Genomic DNA, 23,936 nt, shown 5'->3' on the forward strand with positions numbered 1-23,936 from the left:
ATTTGTACATTTTTTAAAAATTGAACCTTTATTTAACTAAGCAAATTCTTAGTTTCAATGACAGCCTAGGAACAGTGGGTTAACTGCCTTGTTCAGGGGCAGAACAACAGATCTTTACCTTGTCAGCTCTGGGAATCGATCTAGCAACCTTTTGCCGCCCCAAATCACCTTTATAGAGGAATTACCTTTATAGAGTTGTTCTATAGGTTTGGCATTGGAGTCACTGGGAGCTCTGAGGAAGCATGGGAAGACTTGTTCTATCACCCTGGAGAAGAGAGTGGAGAAAGAGATCTAAAAAAAATGTCCATAGTGCATGGACATGGTTGGGTCGTAACTAATTACATTTAATCTGATTACAACAACAAAAAATGTACCTGTAATCAGTTATGTTACTAGCAAAAATATTATATTTTTTATTTCTCAATGACATTAAATTTAGCATTGAAAAAAGGCGCAAGTTTAAATTTGTTCCACCGAAGTGAGTCTGAACACAAGTCAGAGACCACTATGATGACACACCAAATGATGACCACCAATCAGAGACCACTATGATGACACACCAAATGCATTTGCTGGATCCTTTTTGTCATTTAATAATGAATGATTTATGAAGCATTTATAAAGGCCTTATAAAGGGTTTATGAAGGTTTAATTAAGCCTCAAAAGTTGTAGTCCGTTTTCCTTAGTGAAGTCTACTTACACAGCCTGGTTTCTGGTCCCATTCAGCAGATCTATTAACTCTTGTCGCGTTGTCATATCAAGGTATGTTATATGTTTATCTGTCGCAACTTCAGCTTTGGCTCCAAGACTGAGATTCCTGTTGAAGAGAGAAAAATCGCAATTGCACACAGTACACTGTGGTCACAAATGGTACATCACACATTACTTTGTGAACTCGTAAATGTGTTATTTTCCGTCTCACAAACATTGCAAATGGACAGATATCTCAACAGATATTTTACGGCTCTAAAGTACTATGTAACCTATGTGTATCTACACAACTATGTCATTTTATCAAGTTCACACAAATCTCTAACGACACAGACATCCTAGAGCGGAACTAATTTAACCATTCAAAAATGGAAGCAAGAAACAAAAATTACTCCCTCCATCCTTGTCTCCCACCCTCTCTGTACGAAATGTTGAATGTTGAGTTGTGCAAGACACTTTTGAGTTTGTAATAAGTGTGTGAGTTTGGTTCTCTCTCAGATTGCAAGTGAATGTGTTTCCATGTGTGCAGTCGAGTATTGGTTTGATTCTCTATGTCCTGGTTGAGTGCAGCGTGCAGCGTGCAGCGTGCAACGGAAAACGAAAATTAACGTATCTTATTGGGCAGTTCCAGGTTGTCCTTCCCTGTTTCAGTCTGTTGCCGTGTCACTCTTACCTCTGGATGGTCCAGGACATGGTGACAGGGAAGTATTCCTCCTTGCTGAGAACGTTCATCAGGTTCTTCCTGCTGGGGGGGCTGATGGTCCACAGGGAGTTGGAACTGCCCTCCAGCTCCGCCACAGCCACGTCCGCTGACGTGTAGGCCTCCAGGAACTGCATCGCTGACTGCAATGATAGAAGCATTGAAATATTACTACTCAAACATACTGTACAACACTAAGATGCACAAAGTCCCGTGTGAGTGGGACAAGACAGGTCTTTGTTATAGTAATACACATTAATTCAATACACAGTAATATATTCAAACCAGAATATAATAGTAGTCAAATCTATATCATCACAAGATATTTGGAAATCCTGAGAAACATCTGAAATATTTGTTGTATTGTATGGCCTAAAATTATGATTTAGAAAGCAAGCTGTAAAATGGGTGCGTTTCTTACCGGAATGTAGTTGTATGAATTCATGAAGTCTGCAAAATCTGCTTTGCTAATGTCCTTCAGTTGATTTTGCTGGGCACTCATAGTGAAAATGGGCTGAAGGAAGAGATACCAACGTTATAATATTAAAATATATATAAATGTGACATCTGACAAAAGTCCGTAAAAAAAATAAAAACATCTACACACCTTCAATCCTAGAGCTATAGATAGAGTTTGGACTGATGTTTCTACCAACATATGCTAACATTGCGGCCAGTGTGAAAAATGGCAGCCGAACTGTCTCTCTATATATGACTGCGGTCAACATGAGTGGCGCTACCTGAAAGCCTCCCAGGGTAATGGTGACCGACACGTCCAGAGGTTTGTTGACCACCCCGGCCACTGACTTGACCAGTGACATGAAGAGCAGCGGGAACCAAACAATGCAGATAAGAAGCATGACGATCAAACCTCCCATCCCATACTTCACCACCTTCTTCTTCTTCTGACCGCGAGGCTGGGGGTACCTCTGGTAAACAAAACACATAAAGGAATATAAAAAATAGTTTGGGGAAATAAACAATAGACTTTAGTTACAGTTTCTATCAATGTTTTAAAACTTTTGGGCGAACCTACGTAATTGGTGCCCAGTGTGAGGATTGTCCTGCATAAACCTGCTGTATCTAATTTCTACACAGCCTCTTTGATAACATACTATCTACTTCCACTCTAAGCATCATTCAGATATGGATAGGGAGGTCCTCGAGGAGAACTAACACAGCAGGCCCATGGTCCCTCACCTTCTCTGACATCCTCCAGCACTTGAGGACAAAGATATGGGCGTAGATGTCCTCTACACAGATCCAGTTGGACAGGCTGAGGGTGGTGTCCGTCCACACCCAGTCCATCACCGCTCGCAGCTCCGTCAGGAACGGGACCAGGCGGAACCTGGGAACCAGGACAACGTTAGAGCAATGTTAGGGCAACGTTAGGGCAACAATAGGGCAACGTTATGGCAATAGTAATGAACCAGGCACCATTGGTTGCATGTGCCGTCACTGATGAGCAGTGTTGGGATTAGATACTTGGAAAAGTAAAACATTATTTATAACTTGTTACATTTAACAAAAAGTTACTTTAGAAATATTACTTTGAATAGAAAGTAACACGTTATATCACTAGTTACATTACTTTGCATTACTTTAATGAAAAATAATTCTAAATCTCACCGTTTAACTGTCGGAGGGAGCGAGGCAAGCTAAACAGGCTCTACCATAGACAGGCTACTACCATAGACAGGCTACTACCATAGACAGGCTACTATCTCAGGTTTGATCACTAGTTTCTCCTTTCATCTGTGGCGATGCTTTCCTGTACTAGTCTACAAGTGCTGCACTATCATACGGGCTGCTTAATTAGTCATATATACTGTAAGCCAAACATCTATACCTCTCGAACCACCAGTTCTGGTTAGACCGCACGTCGCAGAGCCATAGAGATGTAGAGAGGACACACTTGCCACTAGATGTTGAAGCCCTCTATGGGCTTTGCTATTATACCTGTAGAAGCGATCAATGGCAAAGATGTGGACCTTCTTAACATTGGTGATTGTGGTCACAAGTGGCCTGAATAGCACTCACCCTTGGAAGAGGAAAAGATTGAGGTAGTTGTAACTCTTGGTGAGGAAGTTGCCCAGGACGCGGGTGGGGTAGCCACAGCGGATCTGATAGGCCGACAGGCCAAAGTAGATGCACTTGACGAAGTACCACAGCTGGGCCACTGTGTTCTGACTGAACCGTCTGGTGATTGATATGGAAATAATGTTAGCGTGTATTTTCAAAAGTAAAACATTACGTTACTTACTAATGATGCAACTATTTAGTAAGTATTTAAAATATGTATTTAAAAGAAAGAAGGATCTGGTTGTGACTAAATTATTAAAATTACTCAATAAATACATGTTATTTCTCCACATTCATACCTCTCTGTGACTCCAGGCAGGATGAAGAACATCCAGAAGTGGATGCCGAACACCAGGATGACCTGGAAGATGACTTTTCCCATGACGGTCTTGCGGAGGTAGAGGGCTCGGTCGATGATCATGGTGCCAAACTGGATCAGCACCATCACCAGGAAGGCTTCGGGAACCTGGTCTTCCGACAGGGAGGAAGTGATGTCAGCTGCCGCAGAGTGTTTCTGTTGGGGTACAGGAAGTACTGTTATGTTATGAAATGTTATGGAAATGGTATGGTATTTATTTGGAAGTTTCAAGTTCAAAAGTGTTCTTGTTCCTTTAGGGACAATTGAAATTCATTACACTGGGTTTCAATCACAAAGACAATGACAGTTTAAACCAGAATTTTAGCACTAACATATCATATATCAAACTTACCCCAAATGCCCAGAAGCCGAAGACGATGATGATGAAGTCCACTGTGTCGGCCAGGAACATCAGCACATAGACGTCTGTCACTGCACTGTACTCTGGGTGGATCAGGTTGTAGAAGAACTGACAGATGGGAATGTAGATCTCCAGAGTTCTACAGACATGCAAAGAAACAATGATCTGTGACAGTAAACAAGGTAAACAAGATAAACTAGATACCTTTATGAACGGTTAATGTCATTTTTATGAACCTTGTAATGTGTATGCATCAAAATCAAATCAGGCTTAGAGATTTACATTATAGCCACCATTAAACAATTTATTATCCTGGATAGCGACTGAATAGTAGCCTAATAACAGTAATAAGGCACCTTCAAGTCAGTACACCTACTTTTTGACAGTGAAGCTCTTGGCTTTGATGAGCTGCTCTCTGAGTTTCTCCAGGATCATCTCCTTCTTGCTCCTGTGCTGGACACTCAGCACACTGTCCCCTCTCCGCAGGCTGTCTCCTCTCCGCAAGCTGTGCCTTCTCCGCAGGCCAGGCCGTGAGCTCACACTATCTGTGGAGTCAGCAGGTTTGATGAGGTTTGGAAGACATAGGGCTCACAGATGATATTGTGTTGGTTCATAATTAAAAGTCTAGATATTTCCCCCAAACATATCTAAGCCCAATAAGGGAGTTACTCTACAGACTTGTGACCTCACCTCCTTTGGAGTGGGCGGTGCGCTGGGAAAGGTGGGAGGCGGAGCTGGAGCTCTTGCGGCGCAGCGGGGTGGAGGTGGACATGGAGTGGAAATGTCGGGGGATGCGGTTGCGGACCGACTCCAGCAGGGAGCTGCTGCCCTCCGCAGCCTGCTTCTCCACTGGCCTGGAGCTGGTCCTCTTCTCCCTCTCGTGGTGGGGCTGCTTGGGGGTTTCCCTCCCTCCTCCCCTGGGGTTGTCCTCATCCCACAGCCCGTGACACTGGAGGTCAAGACCAAATAATAGGATGGTTAAGCCATTCAGTGTGCTAAATGTAACTATGTATCAATACAGGCAACAAGTCAGAAATAACAACATAGTTAAAGGTGTAGTCCACTTTTTTTTAAAAACTTTTTTTTGTTGAAAAAGTTAACTATCCCTTTAAAGGAATAACCATGTATTGTAGTTAATAGGCATCACACCCAGTAAGACTTAGTGGGCACCTTGAGAATAGATCGGTGGAAGAACAGAGCTAGCAGCTGAACCAGGTCATAGTGCACATATCCCTCCCTCTTCTCCACACCGATGATGTTGGGAGGATGGAAAGGTTTGGACTTGTCCAGCTCAATGTTCTGGTTGAAGGGGAAGAAACCAAACTGGAAGAAGTACTTGATCACAATGGTGACCTGGTGGTACAGAGAGAAGGGGAAAACATTTAGCAGCTGCCTGAGTGATAAAATCAAGAAATAGCAACATTGTCTATCAACACAATTCATTATTGAGTACAGTGCAGTAACAGAGTATTATTTCCACACTGAACATGTTTAAACAACAACTTTATTTTTCATAGCTGGATAAAGAAAAAAGGGCAAAGCGTCAATACAGGACTAAGATTGAATCCCACTACACTGGCTCTGACGCTCGTCGGATGTGGCAGGTCTTGCAAACTATTACGAACTACAAAAGGGCCAGATGGATTACCAGGACGTGTACTCAAAGCATGCGCGGACCAACTGGCAAGTGTCTTCACTGACATTTTCAACCTCTCCCTGACTGAGTCTGTAATACCTACGTTTCAAGCAGACCACCATAGTCCCTGTGCCCAAGAAAGTGAAGGTAACCTGCCTAAATGACTACCGACCCATAGCACTCACGTCGGTAGCCATGAAGTGCTTTGAAAGGCTGGTCATGACTCACATCAACACCATTATCCCGGAAACCCTAGACTCACTCCAATTCGCAATCCGCCCCAACAGATCCACAGATGAGGCAATCACAATCCACAATGCCCTTTCCTACCTAGACAAAAGGAATACCTATGTGAGAATGCTGTTCATTGACTACAACCCAGTGTTCAACACCAGAGTGCCCACAATGCTCATTACTAAGCTAACGACCCTGGGACTAAACACCCCCCTCTGCAACTGGATCCTGTTCGCCCCCAGGCGGTAAGGGTAGGCAACAACACATCTGCCACGCTGTTCCTCAACACTGGGGCCCCTCAGAGTTGTGTGCTTAGTCCCCTCCTGTACTCCCTGTTCACACACGACTGCGTGGCCAAGCACGACTCCAACACTATCATTAAGTTTGCTGATGACACAACAGTGGTAGGCCTGATCACCGACAATGATGCAACAGCCTTTAGGGAGGAGGTCAGAGACCTGGGCATGTGGTGCCAAGACAACAACCTCTCCCTCAACGTGAACAAGACAAAAGAGAGGATTGTTGACTACAGGAAAAGGAGGGCCGAACACACCCCCATTCACATCGACATGGCTGTAGTGGAGCGGGTCGAGAGTTTCAAGTTCCTTGTGTCCACATCACCAACACACTATCATGGTCCAAACACATCAAGACAGTCAGGAAGAGTGCATGCCAACACCTTTTCCCCCTCAGGAGACTGAAAATATTTGGCATGGGTCCCCAGATCCTCAAAAAGTTCTACAGCTGCACCATCAAGAGCATCCTGACATCCCTGCCTGGTATGGAAACTGCTCTGACTGTAAGGCGCAACAGAGGGTAGTACGTACGGCCCAGTACATCACTGGAACCAAGCTTCCTGCCATCCAGGACGTATTTAATAGGCGGTGTCAGAGGAAGGCCCAAAACATGGTCAAAGACTCCAGTCATCCAAGTCATTGACTGTTCTCTCTGCTACCGCATGGCAAGCGGTACCGGAGCGCCAAGTCTAGGACCAAAAGGCTCCATAACAGCTTCTACCCCCAAGCTATAAGACTGCTGAACAATAAATGGCCACCTGGACTATTTACATTGACCCCCCCTCCCACCCCTTCGTTTTTACACTGCTGCTACTCTCTGTTTATTATTATGCATAGTCACTTCACCCCTACCTCCATGTACAAATGACCTCGACTAACCTGTATTGTTATTTTATTGTGTTACTTTAAAAAATGTTTTATTTACTTTAGTTTATTTAGTAAATATTTTCTTATTTCTTGAACTGCATTGTTGGTTAAGGGCTTGTAAGTAAGCATTTCATGGTCAGGTGTTTCTGTATTCGGCGCATGTGACGAATAAAATGTGATTTGATTTAAAATACATGAATGAAAACGATGAAATGGACATCATAACGGGATGGTTCACCTTAATAATTTGGGTGAACTATCACTTTAAAACTGCAAAGGCAGATTTACATTGATAAGAGCCTGACTAATGTCTAACTTGGTTTGTTTAGTTACAACTAGTTGGCTGGCTAATCTAATTTGAATGATGCATCAACACCTGATAAACACAGCACCGGCTTTGTATTCCACCTGCCAGTATTTCCGGAAGGATGTGGACTGTAGTGTGAGAGGACGACAGAGGCTCGCCTCGTAGGACGCTGTTACTGACTACTGCCGAGGACTGGTGATCTCTCAGGTGGGAGGAGTAGCTGTGAACTGGTGTTGCCTGATGATGTCTGACGGATGTTTCTCCCTCCCTGGCTGCACCATCGCTGCCACCTCTCAAGTTACTCCTGTACTGAACTGCACATCTCCCAAGAATGGCACACTTCCTGAATGTATCTTTAGTGCTTATTTTTAAAGTGACTGATATTCTGTATGAAAACCACTTTATAAAATACAGTTGAAGTCGGAAGTTTACATAAAACCTTAGTCAAATACATTTAAACTCAGTTTTCACAATTCCTGACATTTAATCCCATTAAAAATTCCCTGTTTTAGGTCAGTTAGGATCACCAGTTTATTTTAAGAATGTCATATGTCAGAATAATAGCAGAGAGAATGATTTATTTCAGCTTTCATTTCTTTCATCACATACCCAGTGGGTCAGAAGTTTACATACACTCAATTAGTATTTGGTAGTATTGCCTTTCAATTGTTGAACTTGGGTCAAACGTTTCGGGTAGCCTTCCACAAGCTTCCCACAATAAGTTGGGTGAATTTTGGCCCATTCCTCCTGACAGAGCTGGTGTAATTGAGTCAGGTTTGCAGCCTTCTTGCTCGCACACACTTTTTCAGTTCTGCCCACAAATTTTCTATAGGATTGAGGTCAGGGCTTTCTGATGGCCACTCCAATACCTTGACTTTGTTGTCCTTAAGCCATTTTGCCACAACTTTGGAAGTATGCTTGGGGTCATTGTCCAATTGGAAGACCCATTTAACTTCCTGACTGATGTCTTGAGATGTTGCTTCAATATATCTACGTAATTTTCCTTCTCATGATGCTATCTATTTTGTGAAGTGCACAAGTCCCTCCTGCAGCAAAGCACCCCCACAACATGATGCTGCCACCCCCGTGCGACACGGCTGGGATGGTGTTCTTCGGCTTGCAAGCATCCCCCTTTTTCCTCCAAACATAACGGTGGTCATTATGGCCAAACAGTTCTATTTTTGTTTCATCAGACCAGAGGACATTTCTCCAAAAAGTACAATCTTTGGTCACATGTGCAGTTTCAAACCGTAGTCTGGCTTTTTTATGGCGGCTTTGGAGCAGTGGCTTCTTCCTTGCTGAGCGACTTTTCAGGTTATGTTGATATAGGACTTGTTTTACTGTGGATATAGATAGTTTTTTACCTGTTTCCCCCAGCATCTTCACAAGGTCCTTTGCTGTTGTTCTGGGATTGATTTGCACTTTTCGCACCAAAGTATGTTCATCTCTAGGAGACAGAACGCATCCCCTTCCTGAGCGGTATGATGGCTGTGTGTTCCCATGGTGTTTATACTTGTGTACTATTGTTTGTACACATTTGGAAATTGCTCCCAAGGATGAACCAGACTTGTGGAGGTCTACCATTTTTTCTGTCTTGGCTGATTTCTTTTGATTTCCCCATGATGTCAAGCAGTGGCACTGAGTTTGAAGGTAGGCCTTGAAATACATCCACAAGTACACCTCCAATTGACTCAAATGATGTCAATTAGCCTCTCAGAAGCTTCAAAAGCCATGACACCATTTTCTGGAATTTTCCAAGCTGTTTAAAGGCACAGTCAATTTAGTGTATGGAAACTTCTGACCCACTGGAATTGTGATACAGTGAATTATAAGTGAAATAATATGTCTGTAAATAATTGTTGGAAAAATTACTTGTGTCATGCACAAAGTAGATGTCCTAACCGACTTGTCAAAAATATAGTTTGTTAACAAGACATTTGTGGAGTGGTTGAAAAACGAGTTTTAATGACTCCAACCTAAGTGTATGTAAACATCCTACTTCAACTGTAAATATCCAGTATTAATTATTCTTAATGTAATACCTCTGTGTAGACGATGGCGGTCATCCAGAAACGTTTGCTGGGCCTGGGGACAGACAGCATGGCCCAGAGGAAGATGAAGATGGGAAGGACGAGCGTGGCCACGGATGCTGAGATCATGTGGTTGAGGATGATGACCAGGAAACACACCATCTCTGAGTGGGCCACCAGCATGTTGTACAGAGCATAGAGCAGCTGGAGCAGGGCCGGCTGATTGCCGTAGAAACGCTCTGAATCCTCCAACTCCTCGTCGTAGAACATCCTGATCGAGAGAGGGGAGAGAGAGAAAGAGGGGGAGAGAGAGAAAGAGGGGGAGAGAGAGAAAGAGGGGGAGAGAGAGAAAGAGAAGGGGAGAGAGAAAGCGGGGGGGGGGGGGGTGAGAGAGAGAGAGAGGGGAGAGAGAAAGAGGAGGGGAGAGAGAAAGTGGGGGAGAGGGGGGAGAGAGAGAGAGAGAGAGAGAGATAGAGGGGAGAGAGCGATAGAGAGAGGAAGATGGAGAGAGAGAAAGAAAGAGGGGGAGAAAGACAGAGAGAGAGAGGAAGAGAGAGAGAGGGAAAGAGAGAGGGAGACGTGGAGAGAGGGAGAGACCGGGAGAGAGAGAGAGGAAGAGAGAGAGAGAGAGAGAGATAGGGTCTAAAAATTCTAAATCCTTTAGAATTATCAAACAAACTAATCTTTAGCCTTGACTGGATCTCGATGTCGGGCTTTCTAATAGCTGAGAGATGAGTATTTTAACTGGAAATGCAAGACAAGCTGCGATAAAATACAATACCTATTGCGTAGCAGATCGCTGGCTGTCAGCTCGTGGGTGAGCGAGGGAAACGTGCCACTCGTGACGCCCGACAGAAAATCAGACTTCTCGTCAGGTGTCACCACAACCAACCTCTTCTTATGATGGGCCCTAATGGATGAGGCCCGTTCAGCCTCCTCCCTGACCAAGCCTGTAGCTCTGCTGTACGAGGCCCCCTCCCTGTCCAGGCCTGTAGCTCTGCTGTATGAGGGGGGGATGTCTGTGTCTGTACTGGGGAGGTCTGCCTGGTAGAGCTGGAGGTCACTGTGGTGGGCGTAGCACAGTCCTCTCTCCAACCCTGTCTGTTTGACTTCCGGGACGCTGTCCCTACTGTCCCAGTCCAAACCCCTGGACCTGGAGAGAAGAACCCCCTCATGTTCCATGTACAGCCCCATGGAGGTGGAGGTGGATGGGGTCTCAGTGCAGGAGGAGTGGGGGTCTTGGGGGTCCTGGTCTGGCTCCTCTCCTGTCTCCTCGATGGTGTCGGTGGTCCCCTGGCGGGAACAGAGGGCTGTACACTGGTTGTGCTCACTAGTGGGGAGAGAGAAGCAAGAGAGAAGCAAGAGAGAAGCAAGAGAAAGGAGTGTTGATGTTCTGGAACTCATCTGTTCATGACTCTTCATTTCAGTATTACTAGTCAATAATCCACATACTGTGTACCTACTGACTGCTGAAATGGCCAAATCCACAAGGGTGTCTACAGTCGTGGCCAAAAGTTTTGAGAATGACACAAATATTAATTTTCACAAAGTCTGCTGCCTCAGTTTGTATGATGGTAATTTGCATATACTCCAGAATGTTATGAAGAGTGATCAGATGAATTGCAATTCATTGCGATGTCCCTTTTTGCCATACAAATTAACTGAATCCCCCCCAAAAAACATTTCCACTGCATTTCAGCCCTGCCACAAAAGGACCAGCTGACATCATGTCAGTGATTCTCTCGTTACCACAGGTGTGAGTGTTGATGAGGACATGGCTGGAGATCACTCTGTCATGCTGATTGAGATCGAATAACTGACTGGAAGCTTAAAAAGGAGGGTGGTGCTTGGAATCCTTGTTCTTCCTCTGTTAACCATGGTTTCCTGCAGGGAAACACGTGCCGTCATAATTGTTTTGATCAAAAAAGGGCTTCACAGGCAAGGATATTACTGCCAGTAAGATTGCACCTAAATCAACCATTTATCGGATCATCAAGAACTTCAAGGAGAGCGGTTCAATTGTTGTGAAGAAGGCTTCAGGGCGCCCAAGAAAGTCCAGCAAGCACCAGGACCATCTCCTAAAGTTGATTCAGCTGCGGGATCGGGGCAGAGCTTGCTCAGGAATGGCAGCAGGCAGGTGTGTTTGCATCTGTACGCACAGTGAGGCAAAGACTTTTGGAGGATGGCCTGGTGTCAAGAAGGGCAGCAAAGAAGCCACTCCTCTCCAGGAAAAACATCAGGGACAGACTGATATTCTGCAAAAGGTACAGGGATTGGACTGCTGAGGACTGGGGTCAAGTCATTTTCTCTGATGAATCCCCTTTCCGATTGTTTGGGGAATCCAGAAAAAACCTTGTCTGGAGAAGACAAGGTGAGCGCTACCATCAGTCCTGTCAGCAACACAATTCACCAAATCATGAGAAAACAAAAATATAATTACTTGACACATTGGAAAGAATTAACAAAAACCTGAGCAAACTAGAATGCTATTTGGCCCTAAACAGAGAGTACACAGTGGCAGAATACCTGACCACTGTGACTGACCCAAACTTAAGGAAAGCTTTGACTATGTACAGACTCAGTGAGCATAGCCTTGCTATTGAGAAAGGCCACCGTAGTCAGACCTGGCTCTCAAGAGAAGACAGGCTATGTGCACACTGCCCACAAAATGAGGTGGAAACTGAGCTGCACTTCCTAACCTCCTGACCATATTAGAGACACATATTTCCCTCAGATTACACAGATCCACAAAGAACTCAAAAACAAACACAATTTGATAAACTCCCATATCTACTGGGTGAAATACCACAGTGTGCCATCACAGCAGCAATATGTGTGTCCTGTTGCCACAAGAAAAGGGCAACCAGTGAAGAACAAACACCATTGTAAATACAACCCATATTTATTTGTATTTATTTTCCCTTTTGTACTTTAACCATTTACACTTTGTTACAACACTGTATATATACATAATATGACATTTGTAATGTCTTTATTATTTTGGAACTTCTGTGAGTGTAATGTTTACTGTTACTTTTTATTGTTTATTTCACTTTTGTTTATTATCTACCTCACTTGCTTTTGCAATGTTAACATATATTTTCCATGCCAATAAAGCCCTTAAATTGAAATAAATTAAATTGAGAGAGAGATAGAGAGATAGAGAGAAAGATAGATAGAGAGATAGAGAGAGAGAGGGGGGAGGGGGAGAGAGGGTGGTAACAGACTCATACACTGGATACAAAGGCCGTCCATCAGCACCATATCAGGGTGTTGCCATTGTAACTGCCCACTGTATTACACACTCACCCCGCCCCTGTCTACTCCTCTTTTATCGTCTCCTGATCCTCAATATAATCTTACACCTGCTCTGAAAGCAGACAATAACGCCCTTTACAGTTTACACAACACTACAGTCGCGCGTGACATGTTTGAACAGCGCTATGAGAAAAGGCCATTATAGTCCTGTAGCCAGGAAGTGGATTTGATGACAAGAATTTGACTTGAGAACCTAAGAGAAGGAGAGAGTGAAGGATGAAGGGAGAAAAGGAGAGAGTGAAGGATGAAGGGAGAGAAGAGTAGAGAGTAAAGGATGAAGGGAGAGAAGAGTAGAGAGTAAAGGATGAAGGGAGAGAAGAGTAGAGTAGAGAGTGAAGGATGAAGGGAGAGAAGGGGAGAGTGAAGGATGAAGGGAGAGAAGAGTAGAGAGTAAAGGATGAAGGGAGAGAAGAGTAGAGAGTAAAGGATGAAGGGAGAGAAGAGTAGAGTAGAGAGTGAAGGATGAAGGGAGAGAAGGGGAGAGTAGAGAGTGAAGGATGAAGGGAGAGAAGGGGAGAGTGAAGGATAAAGGAAGGGAAGAGTAGAGACTAAGGGTTGAGGGGGAGAAGAGTAGAGTAAGGCTTGAAGGGAGGGAAGAGAGTGAGGGATGAGAGGAGAGAAGTCTGTTTGTCGTTGCCTACCTGGCCTGGCTGCCTCTGCTGTCAGCTGAAGAGGTGGACTTTAGGTCCAGCCCCTCCATCTTGCAGAGTTTAGGACGGGCACGCTCGCTGGTCTTGGGCACCTGTACGTTGTCAGGATCCATGTCAGTGTGGTCCAGAGTGGAGCGACAGGAGTAGAGCAGTGTGCTCTCTGTGTACGCACTGGAGAAATACACAGACAGATGAAGTTTGATGCCGTGTTCTACACAGACAGATGAAGCTTGATGCCGTGTTCTACACAGACAGATGAAGCTTGATGCCGTGTTCTACACAGACAGATGAAGCTTGATGCCGTGTTCTACACAGACAGATGAAGCTTGATGCCGTGTTCTACACAGACAGATGAAGCTTGATGCCGTGTTCTACACAGACAGATGAAGTTTGATGCCGTGTTCTACACAGACAGATGAAGCTTGATGCCGTGTTCTACACAGACAGATGAAGCTTGATGCCGTGTTCTACACAGACTATGGACTGTGCATTATCTTCTGTGGTGTGTGTGTCTGCGCACATATGGATGTCTGCATTCTTGTGGGTGTGGGCGTGTTAAACTATTCTTGTGGGGACCAAGAGTAAACAAGTAAACAAGTACACAATAGTAAACAAACAAACATTTGACCAACTGGGTACCTTTTGTTCGTCCCCATGAGGTCAAATGCTATTTCTAGGGGGTTTAGGGTTAAGGTTAGAATTAGTTTTAGGTTTAGAATTATGTTAAGGGTTAGGAGCTAGGGTTAGTTTTAGTGTTAGGGTTAGTAGCTAGGGTTAGGTTTAGGGTTAAGGCTAGGTTTTTGGGTTAAGGTTAGGGTTATGGTAAGGGTAAGAGTACGGATTAGTGTTAGGGTTAACGCTAGGGAAAATAAGATTTTGAATGGTACTGAATTGTGTGTCCTCACAAGTTTAGCTGACAAGTGTGTGTGTGTGTGTGTGTGTGTGTGTGTGTGTGTGTGTGTGTGTGTGTGTGTGTGTGTGTGTGTGTGTCTGCGCCAGGCCAAAGTCGAGGCAGAGGATAGAATGCCTGTGGGTAATAGTGCTCCCAGAACAGAACAGGGCAGAACAGAGCAGAACAGAGCAGAACAGGGCGGAACAGAGCAGAACAGAGTAGAACAGAGTAGAACAGGGCAGAACAGAGCAGAACACGGCATAACAGAGCAGAACAGGGCAGAAGAGGGCATAACAGGGCAGAACAGGGCATAACAGAGCATAACAGAGCAGAACAGAGCATAACAGGGCATAACAGGGCAGAACAGGGCAGAACAGAGCAGAACAGGGCATAACAGAGCAGAACACGGCATAACAGAGCAGAACAGGGCAGAAGAGGGCATAACAGGGCAGAACAGGGCAGAACAGGGCATAACAGAGCAGAACAGGGCATAACAGAGCAGAACAGGGCAGAACAGAGCAGAACAGAGCAGAACAGGGCAGAACAGGGCATAACAGAGCAGAACAGGGCAGAACAGGGTAGAACAGGGCATAACAGAACAGAACAGAACAGGGCAGAACAGAATAGAACAGAGCGGAGCAGGGCAGAACAGGGCAGAACAGAGCAGGGCAGAACAGGGCAGAACAGAGCAGGGCAAAACAAAACAGGGCATAACAGAGCAGAACAGGGCATAACAGAGCAGAACAGGGCAGAACATAATAGAACAGGGCAGAACAGAGCAGAGCAGAGCAGGGCAGAACAGAGCAGAACAGGGCAGGGCAAAACAGAACAGGGCATAACAGAGCAGAACAGAATAGAACAGAGCAGAACAGGGCAGAACAGAGCAGAACATGGTAGAACAGAATAGAACAGAACAGAACGGAACAGAATCGAGTAGAACAGAACAGAGCAGAATAGAACAGAACAGAATAGAGCAGAATAGAACAGAGCAGAACAGAACAGAATAGAGCAGAACAGAACAGAGCAGACCAGAATAGAGCAGAACAGAACAGAACAGAACAGAATAGAGCAGGACAGAACAGAGCAGAATAGAACAGAACAGAACAGAGCAGAACAGAACAGAATAGAGCAGAACAGAACAGAACAGAATAGAACAGAACAGAACAGAGCAGAACAGAACAGAATAGAGCAGAACAGAACAGAGCAGACCAGAATAGAGCAGAACAGAACAGAACAGAGCAGAATAGAACAGAATAGAGCAGAACAGAACAGAGCAGAACAGAATAGAGCAGAACAGAACAGAACAGAGCAGAACAGAACAGAACAGAACAGAACAGAATAGAGCAGAACAGAACAGAGCAGAATAGAACAGAACAGAATAGAGCAGAACAGAATAGAACAGAGCAGACCAGAATAGAGTAGAACAGAACAGAACAGAATAGAGCAGAACAGAACAGAGCAGAATAGAACAGAACAGAATAGAGCAGAACAGAATAGAACAGAGCAGACCAGAATAGAGCAGAACAGAATAGAACAGAGCAGACCAGAATAGAGTAGAACAGAACAGAACAGAATAGAGCAGAACAGAACAGAATAGAGCAGAACAGAGCAGAACAGAATAGAACAGAGCAGACCAGAATAGAGCAGAACAGAACAGAGTAGAACAGAATAGAGCAGAGCAGAACAGAGCAGAATAGAGCAGACAGAGCAGAACAGAACAGAGCAGAACAGAACAGAATAGAGCAGAACAGAGCAGAACAGAACAGAATAGAACAGAACAGAATAGAGCAGAACAGAGCAGAACAGAACAGAATAGAGCAGACAGAGCAGAACAGAACAGAGCAGAACAGAACAGAATAGAGCAGAACAGAGCAGAACAGAGCAGAATAGAGCAGAACAGAACAGAGCAGAACAGAGCAGAACAGAATAGAACAGAGCAGAACAGAACATAATAGAACAGACCAGAATAGAACAGAGCAGAACAGAACAGAATAGAACAGAACAGAACAGAATAGAACAGAGCAGAACAGAACATAATAGAACAGACCAGAATAGAACAGAGCAGAACAGAACAGAATAGAACAGAACAGAACAGAATAGAACAGAGCAGAACAGACCAGAATAGAGCAGAACAGAATAGAGCAGAATAGAACAGAACAGTGCCGTTTCATGCTGCCAGGCTGGCACTCCTCAGTCTCAAATAAATAACAAAATAACACTAAAACAGACAACCGTGTGGAACAACAAGAAGCATAGAAATACAGAAAGCTAAGTCATGTCAAACTCTAAAACATAGCTGCTGAATATTGAGTAATTGTACTGTCAAATGGTTATGTAACGTAAGTGTTTATCGGGTAAATGGTAGCCGTGCTGAGCAATACTTGGCTCAATTCACCAGGCTTGGGTTTTATTACACACAGATGGAACGCAAATCAATCATTATTTTACACGCAACGTTCCAATCTGATCCCTGAAAGAACGTTACTGTCATCTGCACAGAATGACATCTTTCTAAAAACAGCCAATATCTAGCACTTGATTGAGTCATTTTGGATTATTTTATTTAGTTTCCTTTGATGTTTTGAGTATTATAACTGCAAGGTACTAAAGTAGCATGTGTTTACTACTATATCCTTGGAGTATCAAGTAGCAGCTAAAGAGCCTTGCCTTCTATAATAATAATACTAATAATACTACTACTACTAATAATAATAATACTACTACTACTACTACTAATAATAATAATAATACTACTACTACTACTACTAATAATAATAATACTAAATTCCATTTAGCAGACGATTTTACCCAAAGCGACTTACAGTCATGCGTGACTCCCCTTATCTATCACCAGGATATTATGAATTATCATTCTTTTTAAATGAAACATGATTTCCTCTTTCCTCTTCAATCTCATCACTTCTTTTGAGTATCAATATAAGTATAAGAAAAAGTGATAACTGTAACAAAACATATATTTTCTTCCATTCTCTTACCTGGACAGGCTATCATGAGACGTCACAGATTCTTGGCTCTCCAGACAGGCACAGCTCTCAGCCTTGTGGGGGATGCAGTCCTGGCACGTCTCCTCCTCGGTTCTCTCCAGGCCCGACTCAATGGACGCAGCCTTGCACATTTGCTTGCGGTAGTACACGTGTATGCTCTCCCGGGAAGGCTTGTTCCCCTGGAATGTTACAACCAAGAGTGCCTGTTAGAATTGGTGGTCCTCGTCCCACTTCATATTATTAAATAGGCTGTAATAACATTTGGAATATGCCATTCCAATGATATTACTATGATATTGCTAGAAATAGTTACCAATGCTATGGTTTTACTACAGTACGGCATGGTAAATAATTATGCAATTAAATGGTTTCGTTGCTAGGCAGATATACTTGTTCACTGGTAACTTTCACAAAGCTGGTTTCTCATCCGTCATTGGACGATTCACCTGGAATATCAGGTAGTACACCTTGTAATACGATAAGCGTCACAAAATATATTTTTTAAACACTCAAAATAGTCTAAATCCCAGTGGCCGTGACATTACCTTGTTAACCTCGTGCGTGAGCATACAGCGCTCGATGCGTAGCACGGTGGAGATGTCCAGGTGTTCCTGACACATGGAGTTGATCCAGGCTGTGAAACTGTCCAACATGGCCAGGAACAACACCCAGGAGAACTTGACTATGTTGAAGACTCGCTTCAGCATGTTGTCTGGGAACAGGGAGGAAGACAACACACGTCTTTTAACAGCCAAGTCCACATCAGTCTTTATTCATTGAGACTTATGAGTGTAACTTCCTTGATGCAGAGGACATTGTGAGTTGGGTTGAGATTTGAATCAGGGGTCGAGGCACCCAACCTAAGATGTAAACAAAAATTACATTTCCAATTCCATGTCCTGAAATGGACTTTAAATGAAATAGAATTGACCCCAACCCTGGTTTGAACTGCACCGACCTGATCCATCTGTTTTCATCTCCTCCTGGTTCTCCTCTTCCATAGGAACATGAACTGCTGGATAGAAAAGATATTGAATATGGAATGAGTCAATGGAATCATACACAATTATAAAATGATATCCCTTGCTGTGAAGATATAAAACTGTAACGCAAAAGTACCCTTCCAAACAATGACATCCCAAAATAAATTGACACACATGTTATTCAATCATTGCACCCACACTGCTCGCGCATGTCAATGAGTGTCTGCATAGCCAGACTTTTGTGTGACGCTTGACGTGCTGCAAGTCCCGGCCTCTCCCATCTCCTCATTGGTTTTTAGGAGCATATACCCACGTGCCATCTCCTCATTAGTTTTTAGGAGCATATACCCACATGGGTGATTGAAAGATGAACTGAGGTTCACACTCCAGTCCAGTTGGTGGTGGTAATGCACCTTAAAGTTGGTTGCCAACCGCCATATAAAGTCCAAAGAAGAAGAATAAACCTGAAGGAGGAGAGATTCCTAGAAACCAACTCGGTTGACCTTTTATCTGTGGATTAATTGTTGCAGTAGAGGACCTTGTGCATTTCAGGTAAAATAACAACCCAATTTTTATATCACAGGACAAATTTGCTAGCAACAGCAAGCTAGCTAGCTAAATTGTCATAAATGTTTGCTTATCGACCTGTCCCCAAATTAATATAGTTGGTTCAGATTTAATTTTGATATTCCTAACTCGTGGTGTCCTGATCACGTCTGGTGTGAGGGGACATAATCAACATGCTCTCGGTGCTGCACGTGGACCCATGCGCGCGAGCGGTCTGGTCAGCATGTAAGACAGTGTGGTCTTCTCGCAGACCTCATGTAAAACTATTTGGCTGAACTGAGAGACCGTACTGTATTCCAGCCATGTCCACAGTCAATCCAGCCTTCATATGGGATGAATTGACCATGTCTAATCAAACATGGCGTCCTACCTTTCAGACCCAGGAATGCCTTGGCCCTGCCTGGAGTTGGAGCTGGGCTGTGGGGAGGAGGGAGGGAAGGAGGGGGAGTAGAGAGGGAAGGAGGGGGGACTTGGCGGGACTGTGGACTGGACACATCATGTCTCCCATTGGGAATGCGGCAAATCGTTAAGTAGGCGCTCTTGAACAGAAAAAGGGCACAACATACCCATTCATAGCTAGTCTAGGGCCTATAACGAGAAAACCTGAGAGGGTGAAACATACTGTAATACAACAAGTGCAGCATGGACGGATTGCGGCGAGACAAGGGTAAACATTGGGAGGTGAGAGGCCTCCCGAGTTGCGTAGCGTTCTAAGGCACTGCACCGCAGTGCTTGAGGCGTCACTACAGACCCGGCTTCGAACCCAGGCTGTGTCGCAGCCAGCCACGACCAGGTGACCCATGAGGCGGTGCACAATTGGCCTAGCGTCGTCCGGGTTAGGGGCGGGTTTGGCCGGTCCTTGTCCCATCGCGCTCTAGCGACTCCTTGTGGCGGGCCGGGCGCATGCACACTAACTTCGGTCACCAGTTGTACAGCGTTTTCTCTGACACATTAGTGCGGCTGGCTTCCAGATTAAGTGAGCAGTGTGTTAAAGGAGCATTGCGGCTTGGCAGGTTCGTGTTTCGGAGGACGCATGGCTCTCGACCGTCGCCTCTCCCAAGTCCGTACGGGAGTTGCAGCGATGGCACAAGACTGTAACTACCAATTGGAAAGGAGTAAAAAAAGTACAAAAATAATAATAATTCATAAAAATAAAACATTGGGAGGTGGGGGCAGGTTTCCCAGAGGAACTGCTAGCATATTAAATCTCCTACGATGGGTGGGATTAGCCTGGTTTAGTCAAACTGAATGCTGCACTCACCATTCACATTTACAGTGTTCAGTCTGGTTACACCAGAAATGGAGGAGACTAAAAACCTATTATTTTCATCTGCTTTCAATGACAACTTGGGTCTTCCTGCTGCGCATCATACCTTCCTCCAGGTCCTCTGTCCTTGACTTGCTGCTGCTCCCTTCAGTGTATTTCTTCCAGAAGCGACGTTTCTCCTTGCTGCGCTCCTTCATGGCTGTCTTGGAATTGGTCATCCAGGCGTGGTAAACAAACTGTGGGGAGTGGATGTTAACAACCACACTGGTGGACTACTGATCAAACACCATATGGCCAAGAGGGACTGTTTGGCTGCTTAATTGGGACACTTACCCGTCCTTTAAGAGATTTGATTTTTAGCGAGTCTGGTTCATGTTGACAGACTTGCCATTGGTGTGCTTTATCAAAAGTCAAGCAACGTGGCTCAAATTTTGCTCACACACTCAGTTGAGTTGAAATGAGTGTAGGAAATGTGTCCGAATTAGGCAGCCAAAGAGAATATACCCTAGTCAACCAACCAGGAAAACGCTAAAACCATTGACAAAGTACACAATGCAGATGATGAATGTAAGGGAATTTGTTTATGTAGCTGGGACCAAAAATGGCAGTTACGATTGAAGTGCCCCTAAAGATGAACACAACCCACCATTCCTAGTTTGAGAACAGGGGTTTACATTTGACTTTTTAAATGTAACCTTTACTTAACTAGGCTAGTCAGTGAAGAACAATTTCTTATTTACAATGATGGCCTAAATGATGGGTTAGGGTTGATTCCATTTCAGTTCAGTACATTTCAGTTTACTTCCTGAAATTGACCCAACTGAAATAGTATTGATCCCAACCCTGTTTAAGACACAGTCTTAACTCCACAGAGAATTACCCTGGAAGAAAAGCCACCCACCACCACACGTGCACATCTCTCTCCCAAAGCACACACAGGGAGGAGATCTACGCCAGAAACAGAAGAGCAACACAGTTCACTGAATTTCAACTGCATGCATCATCAGCGGCCGCCATTTTGTCATGACTCGGCATCATCTTGTGGAATGGAGGCGCGGCTGTGGTATTTGAACAGAACTTTACTGACATCGTGGTCATGTATTGGAGTGAGAGGGGAAAATGCATTTAATGTCGTTAGAAAGTAGCTTGGACTGGAGTGGTCAAGGATACTCACAGCATACAAAAAGGGAAATACAAGATAGAGACCTAGTTGTGAGAGTACCTTGGCTGTCCTCATTATATACTGCAGACCAGCTTTGGGCAGCTTAATGATAGACTTTGTTAAAGCCAGCAAGGCAGAGGGGGACAAAGCAGGGGTGAGAGTTAGAAGACCGTAACATTTGTCACAAATAAAGGCCGAAACAAACACAACTCACGACAAAAGAATGTTAGCAGTTGGTACTTGGTTAAAAGGAGAGAAAACTGTTAAGTACGGAGAGAACAAACAACATTTGGTAATTAGACTTGTTACCTGTTTGTGACATGATCAATCACACATTAGAAAGCGGTTCGAATAGAAATAGAAGCAAGCAGTCCCGTTTAAATAATCAAGAAAGAAAGAAAAAATGCACATAAAAAGACTATCCAACTGTTGTTACTGGACAAAAATCACTATTCTGACAATGCAGGACAGTGGTAAAAGGATTATTTCCTACGTTCGAACCTGAAATGCAGACTTCTTGGGCTGCTCTTCCTCATTTTTATCCTCCTCTTCCTCTTCTTCACTGTCCGTCTCAAACAGGTAATAGTTACCACTTCTCACCACTGAGAGGGGAGTGAAAGACAAGGTTAAAGGTTACACACTTATACTAGTCCACTTGTGTATTACACTGTACCAGAGTAAGTGAGTGGAGCGAAGTTGGAGCAGAGTGTACAGAGGAGCGGAGCTGGAGCGGAGCTGGAGCGGAGTGTACAGTGGAGCGGAGTCTACAGTGGAGCGGAGTGTACAGTGGAGCCGAGCTGGAGCGGAGTGTACAGTGGAGCGGAGTGTACAGTGGAGCGGAGCTGGAGCGGAGTGTACAGTGGAGCGGAGTGTACAGTGGAGCGGAGTGTACAGTGGATCGGAGTGTACAGTGGAGCGGAGCTGGAGCGGAGTGTACAGTGGAACGGAGTGTACAGTGGAGCGGAGCTGGAGCGGAGTGTACAGTGGAACGGAGTGTACAGTGGAGCGGAGTGTACAGTGGAGCGGAGTGTACAGTGGAGCGGAGATGGAGCGGAGTGTACAGTGGAGCGGAGTGTACAGTGGAGCGGAGTGTACAGTGGAGCGGAGTGTACAGTGGAGCGGAGCTGGAGCGGAGTGTACAGTGGAACGGAGTGTACAGTGGAGCGGAGTGTACAGTGGAGCGGAGTGTACAGTGGAGCGGAGATGGAGCGGAGTGTACAGTGGAGCGGAGTGTACAGTGGAGCGGAGTGTACAGTGGAGCGGAGCTGGAGCGGAGTGTACAGTGGAGCGGAGTGTACAGTGGAGCGGAGTGTACAGTGGAGCGGAGTGTACAGTGGAGCGGAGCTGGAGCGGAGTGTACAGTGGAGCGGAGCTGGAGCGGAGTGTACAGTGGAGCGGAGTGTACAGTGGAGCGGAGCTGGAGCGGAGTGTACAGTGGAGCGGAGTGTACAGTGGAGCGGAGTGTACAGTGGAGCGGAGTGTACAGTGGAGCGGAGCTGGAGCGGAGTGTACAGTGGAGCGGAGTGTACAGTGGAGCGGAGTGTACAGTGGAGCGGAGTGTACAGTGGAGCGGAGTGTACAGTGGAGCGGAGCTGGAGCGGAGTGTACAGTGGAGCGGAGTGTACAGTGGAGCGGAGTGTACAGTGGAGCGGAGCTGGAGCGGAGTGTACAGTGGAGCGGAGTGTACAGTGGAGCGGAGTGTACAGTGGAGCGGAGTGTACAGTGGAGCGGAGTGTACAGTGGAGCGGAGCTGGAGCGGAGTGTACAGTGGAGCGTTCCCAATTTGACTGGAGGGCGGAGCGAGATTCCCAAAGGCTGGAGCGTTGGCCTTTTAGCCCGCTCCAATTTCGCTCGAGTAGCACTCACTTCACGAGCTCAGGGCATGCCTGGCCCAGCATGCATTTGTAGTCTATTTGTGTGCTGTTATAGCCCCTTGCTTTAGCTACTGTCATGGAGTTCACTAAATATTTTCAGAAAGAAACTGATCAAACACACAGGTGAAAAATCAAGGTGATTTACAAAGATGAGGCCCAAGCGCATGAGAGGGAGTGTGGTGATGTTGTGTCCACAACTAAAGAATCATTGTGGAATCTGAAAAGACACATATCCTTAAAGCATGGTGGTGTACTTACTACGTGCACATGGTAACAGAAATGAATGAGGTGGGTAGCTCGTGGGTCATTGTAGCAAAGTATTTATAAACAAAACAAATAATTTCTTAAAAGTTTCCTTAATTTTTGTTCTATTTTCTATACAATAGGCCATAATTGATTTCGGCTCAATAGGCCTGGCATATTCCCACTTTCATCGAACTTTCCCTTTTGATCTATCTATCTATCTATCTATCTATCTATCTATCTATCTATCTATCTATCTATCTATCTATCTATCTATCTATCTATCTATCTATCTATCTATATACAGTATATATATATATAAATATATATACTGTATATATAAACAACTCAGCCTGGTAAGAGTGGCCCGAAGGGTGTTTAGCATCCCCAGTG

At 44.8% G+C, this 23,936-nt stretch overlaps 1 protein-coding gene across 3 annotated transcripts in view; it reads right to left on the reverse strand.

Moving 5' to 3' along the window:
* LOC118372622 (piezo-type mechanosensitive ion channel component 2-like) overlaps positions 1–23,936 on the reverse strand; it is a 213,790-nt gene that overhangs the window by 2,038 nt on the left and 187,816 nt on the right. For 2 of the 3 annotated variants that reach the window (XM_052483863.1, XM_052483861.1), the window contains 20 exons: positions 21,928–22,028; positions 20,371–20,500; positions 18,406–18,462; positions 17,993–18,159; positions 17,439–17,626; positions 13,542–13,721; positions 10,364–10,912; positions 9,595–9,853; positions 5,383–5,565; positions 4,903–5,161; positions 4,589–4,757; positions 4,204–4,351; positions 3,793–4,007; positions 3,452–3,610; positions 2,612–2,759; positions 2,152–2,340; positions 1,833–1,925; positions 1,385–1,554; positions 701–817; positions 186–265 (listed from right to left, as the gene is read on the reverse strand). In XM_052483863.1, the coding sequence (XP_052339823.1) occupies positions 186–265; positions 701–817; positions 1,385–1,554; positions 1,833–1,925; positions 2,152–2,340; positions 2,612–2,759; positions 3,452–3,610; positions 3,793–4,007; positions 4,204–4,351; positions 4,589–4,757; positions 4,903–5,161; positions 5,383–5,565; positions 9,595–9,853; positions 10,364–10,912; positions 13,542–13,721; positions 17,439–17,626; positions 17,993–18,159; positions 18,406–18,462; positions 20,371–20,500; positions 21,928–22,028 (3,561 nt within the window). The remainder of the gene's footprint in view (positions 1–185; positions 266–700; positions 818–1,384; positions 1,555–1,832; positions 1,926–2,151; positions 2,341–2,611; positions 2,760–3,451; positions 3,611–3,792; positions 4,008–4,203; positions 4,352–4,588; positions 4,758–4,902; positions 5,162–5,382; positions 5,566–9,594; positions 9,854–10,363; positions 10,913–13,541; positions 13,722–17,438; positions 17,627–17,992; positions 18,160–18,405; positions 18,463–20,370; positions 20,501–21,927; positions 22,029–23,936) is intronic. The other variant, XM_052483862.1, reaches the window with a different exon arrangement.

This window comes from Oncorhynchus keta, chromosome 28, assembly GCF_023373465.1.
Source record: "Oncorhynchus keta strain PuntledgeMale-10-30-2019 chromosome 28, Oket_V2, whole genome shotgun sequence".
In the NCBI taxonomy this organism is placed as follows: domain Eukaryota; kingdom Metazoa; phylum Chordata; class Actinopteri; order Salmoniformes; family Salmonidae; genus Oncorhynchus; species Oncorhynchus keta.